Genomic DNA, 20,740 nt, shown 5'->3' with positions numbered 1-20,740 from the left:
AAAAAGAAACACAAATGTAGGTGTGGGGAGAGGTATCCAAGAACTTGCTCTCAGTAGTACTGCCTTTATTGATGTCCTCTCCTGAAGAGCATTTTAATCCACATCTGTCATTTTTACTTCCCAAGTAGGTAGGCAAAGCACCACCCTTGCTGACTTTATACAGACCGGAGAGCACATTACCAAGGCTTTGGTTAAGGCTCTGTTACCTGCCTGTGGTGTTTGGAATATCCGCCGTGTTCTCAGCTCAAGTAGATGTCCTTTACAAACAGGCAATATTTTCTAAGCAGACTCTAGCAGTTTCAGTACTCAAATCAGGACAAGCAGAGCAAGATTGCAGTAAGTTCTTTTCCATGTTAGGGGTATAAACACACCCCTTTCTTGAAATGTGTGCGCATTTGCTTTATTTTTTCCATGTTTGTTTTAATTTTACATGAAGCTTTTTTGAGTCCAAGTATTTTGAGAATACCTGGGACCAGTAAATTAACCTTATCTCCCTACTGCCTCCACCAACTATTAACAGAGTCTTGTTCTCTTCCCCCCCCATCCCCGCAAAGGATTTCTTTATTGAGCTCTATTTTCTCATTTTCTTCTTAAGAAACTCCAAAATAATTAGTTTCTCTAAATCTTTCCTCCACAGTAAAATTCAATTTGTCCTTTATACATCTTTGCACAGACCAAATATCCCCAGACTTTCCTTTCTTCTCTTCCCACAGCTTTACTTCACCAAAAATGAGGAAAGATGAAGCAGTATGCAGTGGTTAAAAGCAATTATCATAAAAAAAAGCAAGTGTTGCTTACCAACAACAAGCAAGTGCAATGATAATGGAGAAGCTTCCAATAATTTAGATTATTTTCATATTTGCCACTGAGCAGTATTTTGCCCAGTAGAAATCATTTGAACACCAGGCAACAGACAACACTAATGATTCAGTTAACATTATCATAGATTGAGTTTATAAAAATAAAAGAACAACAAAGACACCACACTTAAGTCAAATACTCCACACAGCACTAAGTCTCCTGAACTTCTGAAACACAAAGCACTCCCTTAATTATCAACTGGTGCCTGTCAAAAGCATCTTTCCCCATCTCTGCCACAGAATGAACACTTTTTCTGGAATAGCCTGCTTGATTTCAGGCCAGCTCCGTCTGCCTCCTCCTTGCTGCACAGAAGCGGGACAGCTGGCAAGCCCACCGCCCAGCTGGACCCACTGAACACTGCTCCTCACTCCTGTGCTAGAACAAAAACCAAAACAAAACCAAAGAGGAAAATAAGCGTAAGTTACACAGTAATTTAGAAGAGTTTTTTAAACATTTTTATTACAACATTTGTTTTGAATGCCTTGTAGAAATTCATCAGAAGCTGTTGACTTTCTTCAACCATGTCACAGTCGGAACAGGTACAGCTCCACACTCTGCCACAGCAGTACTTTTTCCTCACAGTAATCAGTTGGGTTTGGCAAGTAACGGTGAACTTGGCAAGATTCTTCATCCAGTCTTTTAGAAAACAAGCCTTAAAGAAAACTACTTTGATAAGCAGACAATAAATTACAGGCAAAGGTTTGACATGCACCAGAGGGCTAGATTACAGGAGGTCTTACTAGACTGTGCTCTTAATAAACTACCAGTGCGACAGCAATGAATGCAGATGAGGAAGACTACTTGCAATGGAACACAGTTTAAAATGCCAGGGTTACAACAGTTTTGAGGTCACCTGACAGGCTGATACAGTTGAAAATTCACACTTAGAGCACACAGGACAACAGGGCTGTGACGCCACGAGGGACTAAGCTGCCTGAACACTCGCAGAAAGGCTGGTGGGCTGGAACCAGGGACAGCGTGATTCCTACGGGCACGAACCAGGCACCGGATTGGGAAGTCGCACATTTAGTTGTACGTTCAGGCAACTAGTCTGACGTGAGTGGAGGAGAACAACTGGTATTTCTATGTGCAGAGGTAAAAGGAAAGCCTCCTACCACACTGCCCTCCTGGGAAAGGAACAGCAGCATCAGCAAACCTCACAGTTTGGGATCTATCACCAGCCCAGTGCAGGGCTGCCAGCCGTTCTGACCCCAATGGTTCCATTTGCCAGCTGTCCCCTAAGGAAACACGCAGAGCGCACCAGCACTTTGGTTATTTGCAACACACTATTACATACCTCACACTCAGCACAGGGGCAAAGTGTTCCGTGCCTTTGGCACATACAGGCTTTTCCACTGAGGTCAGGATCAGACCCATACTGCCTCCAATTCAGCTTTTACTTAACAACAAAAATAATCATTTTTTAGAAAGGACATGGTATTTCAGAATTTCTTTTTTTCTTTTCTGAGTTTTTAGGGGTATGCATGAAGATTTGGGTATCCTTGGCTTTGATGAAGTCAAAAATAGCACACTTTAAAAAACAGCTTAGAAGTCTGGCAGATATGTCGTAAATATAAGAATGTGCAAAAAGGCAACTTTTGTTTTTAACACTGCTGAGAAAAGGATTTAATTGAAAAAGTTGTCCACTCAGCTTCATTAAAGAAAAGTGCAGAAGCTGAGTCCATTTCTGGGAGGTTGGGACCTATCCAGTCTGATTCTCTTTGTGCTCACTAGAGCGTTCCTATGAGGTTGCTGTGATAATCAGCCCATTTTAATGGAACATGAAGCTTGCCAGGAAGTCAATGGCCACATTTGCATCCTTCAGCCATACAAAACATTCTCCCAAAGCCATGAATACCCTGTGAGTCAGGCATGTATTACTGTAGGTATTTCACAAATAAAACTATGAATCAGTGTATATATTATTTTCATGAAACGTATTAATAAGGAACACTTGAATATGTCTTCTTTCTTGAATTAGCTTGAAAAATTAACCTGTAACAAATTGTAGGATAACAAAGATCCATGGGATCACACATAAAATCAAAGGTGACTCCTCTGTCACAGCTCCCACTGCTACTAAGAATCCACCTTGGGAAAGATACTGACTTTGTTCCTGCTGATTTTTCTCTCTGCTTTACCCTTGGACTGCTTTGTCTGGATTAGCTCTTCAGGGGTATTTCCCAAAGGAGGCAGGAGTCGCTTCTTACTATTCCGGCTTTCCGAGAGCCACTGTGGAGGCAGCTCAAAGGGGCCAAACCCAAACTGCAGGGAATACCTGTCACTTGCCACGTCTGTGTCTGCGGGCGCAGCCGGGGCCACCTGAGCTGCAGAGTCTGCAGCCGTGCGCGGTATGAACTTGTGAACCACAGTCTGCTCTACCTCGAAGCTGGCCGTAGGAACGTCCTTCTGCTGAAGGTCACCCGAGCCAATGGATTTGGTTTCATTCTCCTCATCCTCTGTGGGCTTGAAGATCTGTTGCTGCCCGATGTGAAACATCTCCAGGAGCTGGCTCCCCGACCGCACACTGGCCTCCAGGTTGGCGTCTGCGGCGCCACCGGAGCTCACAACGTTTCTCCTGCTGTATCTTCGGTGCAGCTGCACTAAGGCGCCCACTAAGCACTTCCGGACAGACCTGTTAACAGTTAGAAACAACAGGGGGTTGGCCAGCAGAGAGACCTTGGGCAACCAAATGGCAGTGAGGAACAGGACGCCCGAAATGTCTGAAGCGTTGAGCACAGTGCGGTAAATCACCAGAGTCACATAGGGGATACTGCAGAAAATAAATATCATAACCATGGAAAGCAGCATGGCATGAAGCTCAGCTTCCCGCTGGGAGGCGTAAGGGATAGATATCGTATTCTGAGGGGTCCTTAAGGCAGCTATGATGACTTTTTTCTTCTGGCTAGCACTCAGTGCTCTGCGGATAAGAATCATAAAGAGAAATACCACAGCCACGGGCACAATCACAGTGGTGACGTTGTAGATGATGACATACACCAGGTGACCAAGGGAGTAACTCCAGGACTGGGAACAGGTAGACATGGCATAAATATCGGACACGTTGGTCACAGCAAACACCGGGATGCTGGCCACTACGGCATGGGCCCAGATGTAGATAACCACGTCGCGGGATTTTGCATCAGATATTTTTCTTTCCAGAGGGTATAAAACAGAGTAGTACCTGTGAAAAATAATCAGTTAATAAATAAGAAACAAAATACAACTGATATAATGAAAGGTTACAGTTTATGGTGAGCACAAACTCCCTAAGCAGGCTGCCAACTGAGTAGCTGTTTATGAAAGAGCAGAAACAAGTGCAGTGCTGTGCAGCTCTGCTTGCGGAAAAAGCCTCCACACCTCAGGGGCACATTAAGTGTCTACAGCTCTCTCTCTGTAATAGGGTCTGAGACAAATGAGCATTATCTTGCATCATATTGCTTGGTCTGAGCCAAGCATCATATTGCTTGGTCTGAGACAAATGAGCATTATCTTGAAAAATTCATCATTTCCTTACCTATGAAGAACACAAATTCACAAATCACTTTTTGAAAAAAAAAATGTTGGTCACAAGCAACATGTACCTGATCCCTGAAGTACAACTGGGCTTTGTCTTTCCACAAACTTGGGTGTGCAAAACCCTGAACAAAAGGATAGTCTGGACACTACACAGCCCGTGTGCATTAAGATTAATGTACATCTTTGACATGATCCAATTTCAGGCACTGGTTCATTGTCAAGTTTTGCTTATTAATGTGGAGTTTTAAGCTGGCAGCCCTTTCCTGAGAGACCTGTTCATCTACCCTTATCACAAGGGACAGCTGAAGGACAAGAGATACGGTGCTTCAGCGGCAACGCAGGCGTGCGTTACAGAGCAACACGGCACTTATCAAGACACTAATATGAGTAAAATACATACCACTATCAGCTGCAGTTTGCTTTTCTTTTACAGAGCTAATGTATTATCTGGTGAATCACGTGACCAGACTATCTAACAATAATTTTATCTAACATACATAAATCCAGCTGTATTAAATTGCAACCATTATCTGCCCTTAAAAATATCTAAATTACAGTCACTATCAACAAAATGAAAGCCGCGCACTTAGGTGAGATTCACTGACCTCAAATCACATAATAAGCTAAGATAATGGAATCCAAAAACTTATTCAGACCAAAGGGCCACTTATTTTAGATCAATTTTCTACATTCAAAATTTACCTGAATTAGGTTGGGTTGTGTTGCAATTTTTTTTTTTTTTAAATACAATCCAGATCTGAACATTTCCAGAGACTGTCTGCCCAGGCACCGGTAAATTCTCCTAAGAGGCAATGCCTTTCAGCTTTCAGAGTTAAAGATGGGCATTTTGGCTGTAGTTTGATATTGCCTAAGTTTCATTATTGAACAATGACTAATGACAAGAAGAAAAGATAAAAAATTCTCTGAAGATTAATCTATAAACTCAAAACCCCTTAGAAAAGGCCAGGGCAAAGTGAAAAATAAAGGTAATCAATGATAGAGAAGAGCATTCATTCCAACACATTTTAGAAAGGAACTGCACATTATGAGGAAAGTCCTGAAACAAGAGCCATTCATGTAATGGCATAACATAACACTAAACAGCATTAGCATTTACAAGACTAAAACGAAATAGCATCAAAAGAAGAAAAAAGGTAAATAAAAATCAGGGGTTATGAAACTGCTCACGTTTCATCTCATACCTGTCCAGAGCAATGGCCGGAAAACTAAGAATGGTTACTGAGCAGAAGACTTTGTGCAAAAACTTGGCAACCTTGCAGAAGAGCATCGTGTAGCTCCACCAGCAGCAGTGCGGGCTGGCGCTGAGGACGATGTCGAAAGGCACACAGAGCAGGCTGGCACAGAGCCCCGAGCACGCCAGGTTCCTCACGAAGCGGTTCGTCACCGACTTGAGCACCGACGGCCTGCAAGTCGACCACAGCACCATGATGTTGCCTGAGAGGGGAGAGGGTAACAAAAACAAAAACAATCAATCAAAAAAAATTGCTTGTATCTAGTAATGCAAGTAAAAAGTTTAATGCAGTCACTGATTTGAACCATCACACTGGCCAGACTAAAAAGTCCGTGTAGTAACTACGGACTTTATAAACCAGATAAATGAAAAACAGTTAGTCCCCAGCTCTCTCCTCCTCATAATGCAGTTAGAGGCTTCCAGGGGCAATATTTAAGTATAATATCCAAACCATATGTTCAGATGCTTCCACTGACTCACACATGAAATGATCCATCTTGAGCCAACATGCTCATATTTTAATGACCAGCTCATAATCTACTCATCCACGTTATGAAAATCATTCACTGCAAGTAAATATAAAGCTTCCAGGCAGGAGTGGTTTGATTTGACTCTGTGTCAGTGGATCACAGTCAACTTGTTCTGACTTTTATTTGCCATCCCAGCAGCAGATATAAGCCTCTAAAGCCTCAAAACTGCCTTTATTTTCCAGCCCAAGAGATTCTATGCATACATGACAAGATGCAGTTAAACAAACTGGACAGAAGGAGGGAAAAAGAGAACTCAGCAGGTGCCCACACTCGGTGCTTTGAGTGACTGAGCATTCATTTAAATGAGCGTGCAGCTCATACACTTCCAAGCAGGGTGTCCAACTGAAAGAGAAAACTGCCTCATATTTGAGCTAAACGTTTATCACCAATATCACAAAGGCAACGCAAAACCCATCCGCTTTTCTCAGGGGCTTCACAAGCACTTCTTTCTAAACCGTAAAGGCAGTAGAGGCAGTTTCAGAGAGCAGCACTGTCCCTTGCAGGAGGGATCTGGCAAGGACCTGGAAGCAGGAGTACTTCTTAGAGCCGGGCCCAGCGGCCAGCAGGAGCCTCCTTGCTAACAGAGTGGGGTCTCCAGCAGAGCACACGTCTTTCCGTGACACCCACCCCGAGACAAATCGACTCCAATGCAATTCACTGCGTCTCCTCGCACAGGGCGCTAAGCCAGACACAGTAGTTAAATCATCCAACTAGACGGCAGATCCAGACACAATAAAAAAGCTCGGTGCGCCAGACTGATTAGATTACGTTCAAATTTTGATACTGAAGAAATCCTGCAATCACTCTTCATTATCCAGTTCCTTGTGCCCTGGGCTAAAACTGCTTCCAGGGATACCTACTGCCTCCTGGACAGGCTTAGTTATGGCCAGCAGAAATCCTGATTCCAGGCCAATTTCTTTTGTGTGTTTTTTTTTTTCTCCCCCTCCAGGATAACAACGTAGGCAACAAGGGCAAAACAGCCCCTCGAGCTGCTGCTGGTGACATTGGAAAGGAGCCGGAGCTGCCCCGCGACTCTGTCGACGCTACTGCACTCCAGCTACCCGTCTTCTTTCCCGCCAATAAAAACCTCAGGTTTTTATTTGCTGGTCAGCGTTTCCCTATAGCTGCTCAGAAACCAAAGCACCACCAATAAAATGTTCCCGTTCAGGGGGCCAAAGGAACAGGTGCCTACAAAGAAACACCAGAAGGTCAAGTTAACTTCTTCATAAAGCAGGATCCCTCACGCACCATTTCAGTGAAACTGTGCAGTATTAACTGTAAAATTTACCTCCCAGATACATTGAATTACTGCAGTCCTATAGCGTGTAATTCAGGAGTTAACTTAAAAAACGTAATGTATCTTACTATGCACATTCCTTTTTGGTGACTGACAAAATATTGAAGTATTTATAATCTGATGTATTTTAAAGAATAGAATCATCATCCAGTTTTGGCAGGTGCTTTGAGTTTGGTAATATATTCAACAAGCAGTATCCAGTCAGATGGCTTTAAAGCTTCTTAAATTGCTAAGAGATATTCAGTGAAACCATTTGCTTTAGAAAACTCCAATCTTCCATTATTTAATGTACTTCTCACATAGTAATAATATATTATTACAGGGTTGTGCAGTAGGGGAGAAGATGATGATTTTATTTTTAAATTTAAATCTTTTATGTAGTTTGTATTGCACTGATTTGTAACTTTATTTTTAAAGCTAATTTCACATCAGTAAGAATGAATATAAAGAATGGATGAAAAAACAAATCAGAGAGTAAGTATTATTAAGAATAAAATATAAAAACCTACTAGGCTACTTTTCAGGATCTTACAGAGAAGCCTGGATCAAGAGTCAAGATTTACAACCATGAAGTCACTTTTACAACCATACCCAGGGAATGCCAACAGGGAACAGAATTAATGCTGGTGTTGGCTGATCGTGGATGTGGAAGGAATAAAACAGAAAAGATGCCAACGCTGGTGTCAGTGAAGACCCTGATTCTGCTGGTGCCTTTGACGCCAACAGTGCCCTCCGTGCAGCTGAGGGGCAGCCAGGGCCAGCCCCTTGGAGAAGAGCCCACCAGAACCTCCGCACACTGTCGAGTACAAGCTCAAGGGAAAAGCTGCTCCTCACCTTTCAGCAGCTGCTTATGGCCGTGGGGGAGGATTGCCAGGCAACAAGGTGATTTCACAGGCATTAAAGCAACTGCACTCTGAATCTTCCCGCAGTTTGTAGAGCCACTTTTCAGCTCCACGTGCACTGCTCACTGGCTCCTGAACGCGGGACAGGCACGAGGGTTACGGCTGCTCCAGCCGCTTCTCGCCCCAGCGGCGGGAAATGGAGCCATCTCCTGCCCTGAGCTATTTTCCGAGATGCATCTGCATGATGACCAGACTGAGGCTACGTGACCTTGCACCCAGATTTCACGTACTTCATCACAGGAGTGTACACATGAGCCAGGAGACACCGAGGGAAGAGTCAGAGGGAACATGGAGCGGTCAACACAGCCCCTCACTGCTCCCTGCAAGCCAACACTGCCCAGGACAAGAGCATCTCCTATAAATGATTGCACGTGACATAGTGTATATCCCCCACAGGTTGCACAGCTTTCAGACGGCTGGAAGAAAAAGACAAGAGGTTTCTCATTTACAAAATAAAAACTGTGCCTTTGCTCTCCTCGGGGAATGAGTCACATCTACATAAAAGCCTCACTCCATCAGACATTAATTGGCAGCCTGGTCTCTCCACAGCCTGAAGGAAGAGGGAAGTGGCACCTTGCTGTGCCCCCCAAATCTACCAGGTCACAAAGAGTGAAGTGAAAGTATTTGTGTATTACATACTTCTTATTCTACTGCATTTAGATGAAAAGAACTGTTGTCCCCATTTTTTTGATTCAGAAACATCACTGCCAACCAGGCACACAGTAAACAAAGCTGCCTAGAAATACATCGAGAAAGTAAAGGCAAGAAAGGTCTGACGACAGCCTCCAAGCCCCTGTAGTGCTTCAAGTTCCTTGTGTCTGCAACAGGTAACATTCTCTTAACATCAAATGCTAGAAGTATATTGTCTTAATTTGAAACAATAAATAAATATTTTTGCTCCTCTTCCAATTTGTACTGTGCTCAGACTGCACTGCCAGACACACAGTATTGACTCAGGCAATAACAGCTGAGGCAGTTTGGAAATAACAACTCTCAGCAGTAACAAGCTACACAAAAGACTCTGCACACCCCCTTTACGAGCAGAAGGATAATCTCTATAGAAACCAAAGGTTGTTATCTAAAATCAATTAATATGCATTGATCTCCCCATCAATTTTTTTTGTTTGTCAATTTATTCACAAATCATGGGCTCATAAGATCCACTTCATTATCTGAGTATAACGTGCAGGTTATACTTTTCTTAACATCAATCAGCACATAATTGAACCAAAACAGGGGCCACACACTGCAGTAAAGCCAAGAGGTGGCACAGAGGGCTTTCTCAGCTGCTGATTCCCCACTGCACTCGCAGGAGGTTTCTCAGCATCCAGCTGCCCATCCCAGCAGAGAGAGACGGAGCTCCCAGGGAGCATGCCCTGTGCCCAGGCTTCATGCACCAGAATGGAGGAAGAACTGGAAGCTCTCTTTATAGGAAAAGAATCTAGGACGGTATGGAAAAGGTAGGGCACTGGGCTTTGTCCTTGAAAGCCTTTCATTAGGAAAAAAACAATAATTATAGGTTCTGTCAACATGTTCAACAGGAAAATGTTATCCTGTTGCAACACCAAGCCACCTACCTTCCCCCGCCTCAAGCACTTTTTACCTTTTCTGAGTTGATTTGAGTAACACATTTTCTGCAGTAGTTGTTCTGTAGAAGGAGAAAGAAAAAAAAAAAAAAAAAAAAAAAAAAAAAAAAAAGCGCCTTGCTCAAAAGGCAGTTTATTGGAAGCAACTTTGGCAAGCTCTGGTAGGAGGCTTTTATGCCGACACATTGGCTAGCCCTTCTAACATACACACTTTCTGCTTGTCTGTCTCCAGAGAGAGCAGCAATGCAAGAGGACTCATAGCGACTCATATAGCATTATTTTAAATGTATTATTTTATAATTTTTTATATATTCTAACTTAAAAAATAGACCAAGTGAATTACCTTTATAAGTTGTTAGTTCCAAACAAAACAATCTCTACCTTTTCTGACATTTCAGCCCAGAACTTCAAAATCTGTGCTAAAATTACTAGTGCACCTCTGTTAGAAGACCCGATTCACCCTGCTATTTCACCACGTTTCTTGCACTTTTTGATTTGCACAAACATGCAACAAAACCTTTCACAGCCAAGATAAAGCATCTGCAGCACTGAGAACTAATGTGGAAGGTCTACAATATGCTGAAGTATTTTTTCCTTTCGTAAATCAGCTGGCCTCCATAATTTTAGAAAAACTTTTCTTACTCTTTCTTGGAATTCTCATTCCCACATAACCCTTGGGATAGAGGTGAAATCTGTGTTCACATGCATGACTTAGCTGGCACTTTCAATGGAAAATCAGCATACAATGACCAGCACAAGACACTTCTATTCTCTCTTTTTTAGAAAGTAAAATAATGTAGTGTTATTTAAAGAAAGCAGCATTCATGAAGTCAAGCAGTGTTACACTTCCTCAGTGTACAGGCTCTCACCAGAGAACCTTTTTTCCTCCACCAACAATAAAACTCTAGGCTTCATATAATTTAAAAAAAAAAATTACATTTAAATGTATGACATCAGGTTGAAAAAACAGTCATATTCCCGTAAGTATTTATTTAGAAATGCAGTTATTTCAGATTGATCAGCATAGAGCTCTAGTCACCAAAATGAGCCCTGCTGCATTACATAAAGGATGAATGTGCCCAATAGAGAGTCACCTGAAGAACGTTTCAGCCCAGACAGAAGCTATACTGGGAGCCCCTTAATTCAGAGTGCGATAGGTGACTGTCATCATCTCCCTTTCCAGGGAAGGAAAAAAGGTATAAAGGAGTCCAGGGAAGGAGAAGGGCTGGTTCACAGCAGTTGGGCCCCAGGAAGTATTCCATGCAAGACAGATTTACAACATTGTTCACTGAGGCTATTGCTTCCCCTAATGTTCTTCCTCCTCTGTCACCTTTCACAAACTGCTGTTCTTGTGGGTGGCTGTTATTCTGAGGTGCTGACATGAAGCAAGATTGGATTGCTGTTGAAAACGTAGAGAAGAAAATCCATGAATGACCCAAAGGGGGAAAGAATGAAAATGAGTAAGAAAATTGAATTCCTTATGTTTGTGAACACACCACCAGCAGAAAGCAGCTACATCCAGAGGAAATGTCTTACTCGGCAGTATCTGTTATAGCCAATGAAGAATAAAAATCTTCATGAAAGATAACCAAGGTCCTTACTGAGAACCAGAAACAACTCAACACCTGCAACAACACAGAGCCTGCTGCAACACCCCATAAAACAGGATGGCCAGCAACTTGGGTTTCCTGCTTCATAGGAACAGCTGCAGTAACATAAAATATATATTTCCTGGGCTAAACAACAAGGACTCTCCCTCTTCCTATTAAAACTCTACCAACACCTACCAACTCTCTACCTCGCTATTATAGCGCTGCTCTTTCTGCATCACCAGTCACCTTGGACTGGATTTGGCTTCTTACATGACAGAGCACAGAAACCTGTGTGCTCACAGTAATATCTGGGATCTTTGAGAAAGGAGAGAAGAAAAAAGAGAAAAAAATAAAAAGTCAGCCAAGTGCAGCAGAGGAACCATCACCCTTTGGGAGCACTGACTTGGTCACCATCACCAGGCCAGGGGGATCCTAAGGTATCCAAGCTGGGGACTGGGAAAAACCATCTCCATGTCAGCTTTCCAAAGATGAAGGAAAGTTAAATGTCAAAAAATAAAGGCAAAAATTCCCATTTATCCTTTAGATGAAGCTCAGCATCCCTCCCTGCTGCTTCATTAACATACACGGCACTTTCTAACACGTGCTATTTGCATAAGTATTTCTGCAGTACAGGTCTATAATTTAATACTCCCTGTTGACTACTACACACAGCATTTTTGACTACTATTATATGCTGCCATGGGGCTGCTATCATATGCTGCAATCACACCAAAAATACAATTCTCCAAGTGTATCACTGACTGCACCCAGCATGTCCAGCAACAAGCAAAAGAGCTTAAAGATTAAAGGCACAAGGAGATGAGAAGAAACTCCCCAGCTGGACTGCACCTTCACCATGGAGCACTGTAATTTTCTGTAATTCATCCCCACATCATTTATTCACTTCAGGTGCCACCACAAAGAAATGTCTTTGACCAAAAAAAGCTACATTTCTGGGTGCAGCTGGATTGGTCCCAACAAGGATGAAGCTTCCAAGGACGCTGCCTATTTGGGTTTGTCCAAGGATGTCTTAACACGCTGCTGGAGAAACAGGCTCAAGCAGTAGTTCAGGTCCAAAGGAGATGGAAAACACTGAAGTACATTTTTATTTTCATAAACATGTAAAAAATTCAAGCAAGTCTCCTGGGGCTGCAACCATATGTGGTACCAATTTTGTCATCTGTATGTGTGTTTCAGGATCTCGTCTAGTTAGATCTGTTTCCTTTAGCTGAGGATGCATCTTCTGTCCTTGTAGAAGCCTGTTACTGTCAGAAAAACTTTTAATGAGGTGACAAATAATTCCTTCTTTCAAATTAAACTGTAGACCTGAAGTGCTGAACTTAGTCGAATCTAGCATGAACACCAGAAATCTGCGCTGGATGAAAATAAGGATAATAGATAAAGATTATTTTAAGTGAAGTAAAAGAACATTCTGTAATATGCTATTGAGTTCTGCATCTTTTTCTGTATTATAGTAATTCTGCTGTCCTGTACATTATGTTCCTTGTAATGTTCCCTTTCTCTCAAGGCATCGGTGTTTGGGTAGAAGTAGACAAAAAAATGACTAACTGCCTTTTTAAATACAAGCTCCAGAAAACCCTTGGGCACATTAAACAGAAGCAGACCAAGATCTTGCTGTATTTTCCTGATCATGGGCAATCATATACACAATGTTACTGTACATATACATGCAGTGGCCCTAAGCAAGCCTTTGTGAGAAGGATACAGAGTGTATTTACAAGCAAATTCAACGCATGTGCCTGTGAGGGACAGAGACAGGGGAACCTCATGGGATCTCCAGGCAACTCAGAGGGAAGAACAGGAGAAGGGCCTTATGGCTGCAGCACTTACTGGCACCAGAGACACCAGGAGCTCTTAGAGAGCCATTCTGGAGACCCAGTGCAAGCAACCAGGCAGGATACTAAAGTCCAAGTCTTCCACAACCACCACGTTTAACAGAGAGTCACTTCTGTATGTTCAGCCAGAGATGCAGAGATCCAGAGCCCTGGTGCACACATAAGGTGGTGCTGTTGAGGAGAGGGCTTGAGGTGCTGTAGGAAGTGGGGAACCCTTTGGGGTAAGAGCAGCCCATGAAAGACAGCTAAGCTGTGCCTTAACCACACGGGAGCGAGGCTGAAAGCTGCAGCAGGCGATTTAAACTAAAAGCTGTAGAAAACCAAAATACACAAAGTAGCACGCAATTCAGACTGACAGAGTGCCAAATATATATAGCTATTATTCCTGTGAAAATGCTGGAAGGGGAAAACAGCCTAATACAATAAAGTGACAGTAAATCAGACCACCTTCTCTTGTTCCAGACATTTCTTAAAAAAGCCAACAACCACCACCATCCCTCTTCAATACTCTATTATTCTTGCAATAACAACTGACATGTATTCACTTTGTTGTTTGTGCTACAGTATCAAAGAAATGTTTCAGTTATACCACAGCAATAGAGATAGACAACAAAAATACAGCCTGCCAGAGTTGCACAGGCAGCCAAGCAAAGATGATACATAGAGAGATGCAAAGGGTCACCGGAAAAACAAGATCATATCTTCTCCTCATGCTGTAGCAATCTCTTCCAGAAGGCTGACGACTCCTTGCTTGCAATTGCTTTCACACAAGACAGTGAGTCTAAGGTGGTCAGAAAACAAAAAACAAAATTAGATGAGTTTGTCCCTGCAAAATGACATTCCCTACGCACACACCCGAGGGAGCTGTCAGAACAGAAGGAAGGGCCACATTTGTCACTAAGAAAGCCGAGCCACTCATGGCAGAGAGCAACGTGTCTGGCAGCGACGAGCATCACGAGCCATAAAGCACCGGCGGCAGCAGCAGCAGCCGCAGCCGCCGCGCACACCCCATGGCAGCCACAGGGCCGGGGCAGCGGTGACACCTCCCAGGGCCATCAGGCTCCCGCAAGGAGCACGTCAGGATGGAGGACACGACCTCCTGTCAAGCCAGACTCCCGCCGGGATGGTGCCCTGATGGTCGCCTTTCCAAGGAAGCTGCCTGACTGCAAGGCGCCAGCTCCCATCCCTGTTCCAGCTGCTCAACCTAATTTAAAGATGCTAAAAATAAGAGGCTAGTATGTAGCAGTGCTCTCAGGAAAGCAGGTAGCTGCACTTGCTACAGAGAGAGCATTCAATCCATGCCAGATGGAAAAGGGAGCGGGATTATTATTTCACAGGTATTTCTGTGAGCACCTGGCTCACTCACAGAACATGCTGAGAACCTCTTCCTGACAGACACCGAGACACCAAGCACAGGAGACATGATGCTGGGAAGCTCCTTGGGCTTCCACTTTTAACTGTCACCTCAACCACTGCCCACATGGCACATCCAAGGAACAGTCATTTATAAGTGTTGCAAAGAGGAGAAAATAAGCAAACAAACGAATAGTACAGCAGTAAAACCTGCCCACAACCCCCAAATGGGGATCTCTCCCATGGACTGGGCAAGTGGGTCTCTCTGGAAACTAGTGCAGAATGATCTTAACAGTAGCTGTATATATTTTTTCATAAATAGTGTGGGGGTATATACACACACGTGTGTGTCTCTTTCTATTGGAAATACTTGCTCAGCTTCACTACTGGTCAGACCCTGCAGCACGGAGTGCAGCAGCCTCAGCTCTGTTGGGCTACTGGGTTTGTAAGCTCCTAAGAACAGAAACTTTTAGGAGTGGGAGAACCTCGCACAATTTCCTACATCTTGAAGGAGGTTTGCAGTAAGTGGCACTATTACCTTTTCCAACATGTAATTTATGGTGACCTACGATTAAAAAGATAATAATGAAGGCTGAAGAGAAAACTCATTACAATATACAGTCTGCTCTGCAACGAGATAATAAATGAGAAACAACATAAATGAGAACCACCAAGCTCCATCAGCCACTCGACCAGCACAAAGATCAGAGCAGTTTCAGGAAACCCACGTGTCCCTCCCTTGCCAGGCAGGTCACACAAATGGCTCCTGGAGCCTCTCAGCCCAGCTGCTCGGGTTCATTCACCAATATAAATAGACTCCATAATGCAATAACTGACCTGCTCTGAAAGAATCAAAATCCACTTATGACCTGCTTGTAATTGGAGAAAACACATGTACAATCTCTGTGAAACTAAGTTATAACAATTCTTACATTTCCTGCCTCATTTGCCTCCAAAATACACAATACAAGACTCTATATGACAATATACAAACTATATACCCATGAATACAATACATACCGCACATATATACCCATACATACACATGCTGAAGAAATGTAAGGAAATGTAAACAAGCAGCATTAACAGAACAAGAGGATGATTCTAGAAAGGACTAAGCACTGCAGCCTGTCTGTAGGGGGGAGCATCCGTTCTGCACAGTGACAGCAAAGCTTGATTGGATTTTGCACTGTTGGAACAGAAGCATTTCTGCAAAGCCTAATCAGATTCTATTCTCACTTCCATGGGGTATCCATAATGCACAAGGATTTCAAGTCAGACCAGAAATAGAATACTCAAAAGGGAAAGGAGCCTGCTTTATGCATTTATGGAATGGGAAGCAGTTGTCTTTAATCCTCAAGAGCACAGACAGGGTATCCCAGGACCACATTCATCTCCCAGCATGTCTCAGGAACACTGTAGCACACAACATCACCACACTGATCAGGCTCTTGCATTACAGAGAGAAGGAATGTTCAGACTATAAGTTGTTATTTCTCCTAGTTCCTCCTTCTGAAAGTGTGGCACTGCTGGCTGGGCCAGCTCCGGAGCAGCCATCCTTGCTGCAACAGAGGGAAGGTCTCCATGGCAACAGCCTGCAGAATCCCTACTTTTTACTCACTCCCCAAAGTCAATTTTTCTTTGGTACCCAACTGTCTAATAAATCACTTAAACACACAAAAAGCAAGGTGATTAAGTCCATATGGATAGATGCTACAAGGAGGCAACACGAACTCAAATGAGTCATGCAGGTTTTATTACACCTGAGGCTTGGAACTGCTCATAAAAATTGCACAGGGATACTATCACTGCATGATTATTACTACACACAAACATTATCATTCACTAATTACACTTGCCTGATGCTTCTCACTAGACTGACTTTTCAGTTGCTTGTTACTTTGTCAAACTTTAACTATTCAGTCTGATCATCAATGACATCGATCTATGCAAGGTGCCTGGTATAGATGGTTTCAGCCAAAACAGTTCCAAATACCTTGAGCACTGCTACCCATCTATTCCTCAGCCCTGGGCAAGGCGGCAGTCCCACCTTCCTGGCCTGTGCATCTCTCGGCAGCATGAATCCATCCTGGGAGGCTCCTGCCCTTTCCCAGCTCGCCCTGTGCCCACAAGCGCCACGGCAAAGGCAGGGACACAGCAGCTCAGGGAGCAGGTTGTCTCCCTGGTCACCAGAGCCCTGCACTGCCCAGTACTGTCCCAACTGCTCCGCGCCGGGACACACCAATCACCACGGCCACCAGGAACCACACTGGAACTGAAGTCCAAGCAACCTCTGTCAAGGGCAACCAACTTGTCATGGACATGAGAACACAGGACTGATTTCAGCTTTCTGTGATTAGAATAGTACTTGGCAGTCGTTGTCCAAATGAATTCCCACACAGTCAGCAAATCCACCAAATCTATTTGGATTTAAAAAAGAAAAATCCTAGGCAGAATTTTCCTCTTCTCCACAGAGACTCCAAGAAACACTGCACTTGTTATCAATTTGTGTCACTGAAGACACTCTTGGCAGGATGGTAATAGGTTGCAGAACAGAGCTGTGAAGCAGGGAGTCAGGAGCAAGGCCCTGGAAGAACCACCCCATGGAAACGACCAGCAGGGTGACAGCAAAGAACTTCTGCAATTGCTTTTATAATTAAACAGCCACACATTCCATCTCTTATCTGGACTAAGTTAATTAACGATGGGAGACAGGAATATGGTCTCCATCCTCAAACCTCTTGCCATTTTACAGTACTACAGCCATTTTTTAACCCCTTTTTACAGTTTTACAAATTTCACATGAACAACAGCTTCCTTTCAATAGCAGGTGTTTGAAATGTTCAGCTAAAGACTGGATTACTGAAATACTGAAAAGCCAGTATTACCACAAGTTCAAATCATTATTCCCTTCCACATGTATCCTTAGTCACCTCTCCCTTTGATCCTGCCCATTTGGTGGGACAGGTGGAGGTAATCAGCCTGCAATGCTGCAGGGACACAGCTTAGACAAAGCAAAAAACTTCTTACTGCCCAGGAGAAAGTGATTTTATATGAATCAGATTGAGCCCACTAATCCAGCACCATTCTGTTTGGAAGCAGACCTCTACCATTGCTGTTCTACTAGATCCTTGCAACAGAATTTGTGACATGCAAAGTTTGCATCTCTTAACTCATTTTACTCCACAGGATAAAGTAAAATGACGGGAACCCATCCCATCAGCACGCACTGCTTCTCACATCATGCTGTTCCCTGCTGCATCAATCTGATGGCTACTGAAACCAGTCAGTCATTCCCATTAATATCTGCTATTTTCCCTTGTAGTTAACGTAATCAAAGTCACTGCATTAAAAAAAAAAAAAAAAAAGGGCAGAAATTCACACTAGCTTTCATTTTGCCAAGCTAAATAGGTGCAATAAAGTGATCCATGACAAAACCGCTCACATTAGTAAGTTGAATAGAAGCATCATTATTTTAACAGCTATTTTCCTATAATGGCTTTTCTTAGAAACAAGAAATTTAATTGTAACAGTACAATTAAGCCCTATGCAAACTCTGCAATGCAAGTTACCTGACCCACACAAACATTATCTTTTTTACACACATACTTTTCATTCAAGAACTCCTGAAGCTCACATGCTCCTGATTTCAAGGAGGATCAAGAACCCATGTGGGTCAGTAAACGAAAGGGGCAACCAGAGGCACAAAACTCTTTCCTTGTTCTACCATTCAGTGACATCATTTTTATTGTTTTTCCTGTAAAGTGCATAGTGTCCACAGATTCAAGTACAGTTCCAAACATGGAACAAAAAATACTCTCATTTTTTAGCTGATTTTACACACCCACTGCTCAGAGCTGACATCTTAAAGACTGGAAAGTGAGCATGACAACCATGAGAACTAGCCCTGCCAGCCTGGAGCTGCAGAAGAACACAGCATTAACATGGGCAAGCTTCCAAATTAAATTTACAGTGCTGTCTGTGACTCTTCAAGGACATGTACCTCCCTGAGCTGTATATTGCTGATTATGCTACATCATTATTCGTTATCTAAACTAAGGCATTCACATTTTTTTCCTTTCAAGCTGGAGGCAGAAATCATTCAATCCTTTTGAAAATGCAGTCCTATTTCATTATTTGCACTACCAAACCGGCTGGGACATTTACTGAAGTTGTGGAAGGCACAAGCTGCATGCTCTAAACCTGTGAGGACTCAAACCCACAGATCCTGCCTCTGAGGGCAACTACCACTATAATTTCTCCTCATTCAGCCTTGTAATTTTTAGAATATTGTTGGCAATGCTGGGATGAGGCTCCTAAATCTCACTTCCTGCTTGCTGGATGTCACTTTGTGCCAGGCCCTATCCAACACACAGTAAGCCCACGCACTATCAGTGCTTCCAACAGCAAAAGCAGGAACCCTGAAATCCACATCCCCGTGACAGAGGAAGAGCTGATGGTAAAATGATTTACAGTAACACTCAGTGAATCCATCACCAAGCCAGGATCTCAGCCTTGCACCAAGACTATCCTTACCATCATTTTAGAAAATAAGTAATACTAAACAGCAAAAAGCAGAAATGGAGTATTAGCATGAATTGCTGTGACCACAGAAATAGAATCTAGTATTAGCCAAGATCAAATAAACAAAAACATACCCCTGATTATTGGAAATAACAACCATCTGTAAAGCCATTCTAAACTCACCTGACAGAGATGAGAATACACTCAGGCAGGCTTTGGGGGAAAAAAAACATCTCTTCCAGGAACTGGAACATTTGTATTTCTAACAGAACAATTTGCAGCAGCTACTTAGCAATTGCACAACGATTTGTAGAGTTACATGGCAATTTGTCATTTACTACCACCTGTCTAAAGTGCACAACTCTTAGCTCAAGGACAGTGCATAGGTAAGACAACACGTGGTTATTTACATTCATAGCATAAAATGCTTCCAAAGGAAGCATCTGAAAGCTGCTGGACCCAAAGGAAGGATTTTTGTGGCGCAAAACACAAATTCAGTACCACTTGTTTAAAACATCATTTTCTAGAATGATCAGAGTAGATTCCACTGCATTTAAGGTTTAGCTTGCAGTTAAAGTTTAGGCACAGGTTTAATCAATGCATTTTTTAAATCCATTTAAATCCTGATATAAAAGTTTACTAAGAAACACGTGAGATGTATTGATTTTTTTCTATTATGGGTAGTGTTTTTTTTTTTTTAATAGTAGTAACTTTTACACATCACAAAACCATGAGGAACTTGAAGTCACCCCCCTGAGGGCCTAAACCCCAAAGTGCAGAGAGGAGTCAGCACAGGAGCCCATCCTGCCCGTGCTCAGCATCCCTCGGGTCAACAGCCAGGGCCGTGAAACCCGAGCAAACCACGTCAACAAAACAAACACCAGCCGAACACTGACCCAGCAAAGAGCCTATGAAGATGACAACTTGCACGGCGGTGGTGAAGTGCCTGTAGCTTTGCTCCTCGCCGTACTCGCCGCTCTCCGGGGCGCCCATCCCGGTGGCGTTCCTTCTGCTCCAGGCGCCGTGGGCCGCTGACACGTTCCTCATCTCCACGGCCCTGGCCACGGCTTGGTAGAGGGCAGGCTCGCCCTGGCTCTTTGGGATCCAGCTCCTGTTGTGCCCCATGGCCAGGTCTCCTTCCTCCTCCTCGCTGCCTAGGGCTCACGCATTGCCAACGCGGAGCCCGGGGGCCAAGGGAGCATCCAGGCAAGGAAAGGCTGGGATGAAGGGAGCCCGGCATGCCGCGCTGGGAAGCACCTTCGTGGTGGCTGCGCGCCGCGGGAAGCGGGCTGCGCTGTGCGGGACGGCGGCGGCGGGCGGCGCGGCGGGCTCTGCCCTGCGGCCACGCGCCCCATGCTGCTCGCTCCTCACAGCCGCCGCCGCCGCATCCCCTCGGCCCCGCGCCCGGAGAGGGAAAGCGGCGCCCGTGCGCTCAGCGCTGCCGCTCGGCAGGCGCACACCCGCTGCT

General features: G+C 43.8%; 1 protein-coding gene across 1 annotated transcript; it reads right to left on the bottom strand.

Annotated features, from left to right (window-relative positions):
* Positions 1–1,339: 1,339 nt before the first annotated feature.
* On the bottom strand, positions 1,340–20,490 carry GPR176 (G protein-coupled receptor 176). The gene is made up of 3 exons (XM_026051812.1): positions 20,169–20,490; positions 5,583–5,835; positions 1,340–4,045 (listed from the first exon to the last, which is right to left on the bottom strand). The coding sequence occupies exons 1-3, from the start codon at positions 20,395–20,397 to the stop codon at positions 2,941–2,943; spliced, it is 1,587 nt and encodes a 528-aa protein (XP_025907597.1). The 5' UTR covers positions 20,398–20,490; the 3' UTR covers positions 1,340–2,940.
* Between the last annotated feature and the right edge of the window lie 250 nt (positions 20,491–20,740).

This window comes from Nothoprocta perdicaria, unplaced genomic scaffold, assembly GCF_003342845.1.
Source record: "Nothoprocta perdicaria isolate Ctin4 unplaced genomic scaffold, notPer1 scaffold_8, whole genome shotgun sequence".
NCBI classification, from domain to species: Eukaryota; Metazoa; Chordata; class Aves; order Tinamiformes; family Tinamidae; genus Nothoprocta; species Nothoprocta perdicaria.
Note: the sequence above shows the minus strand (reverse complement) of the source record. Positions and strands in the feature narration are given on the sequence as shown.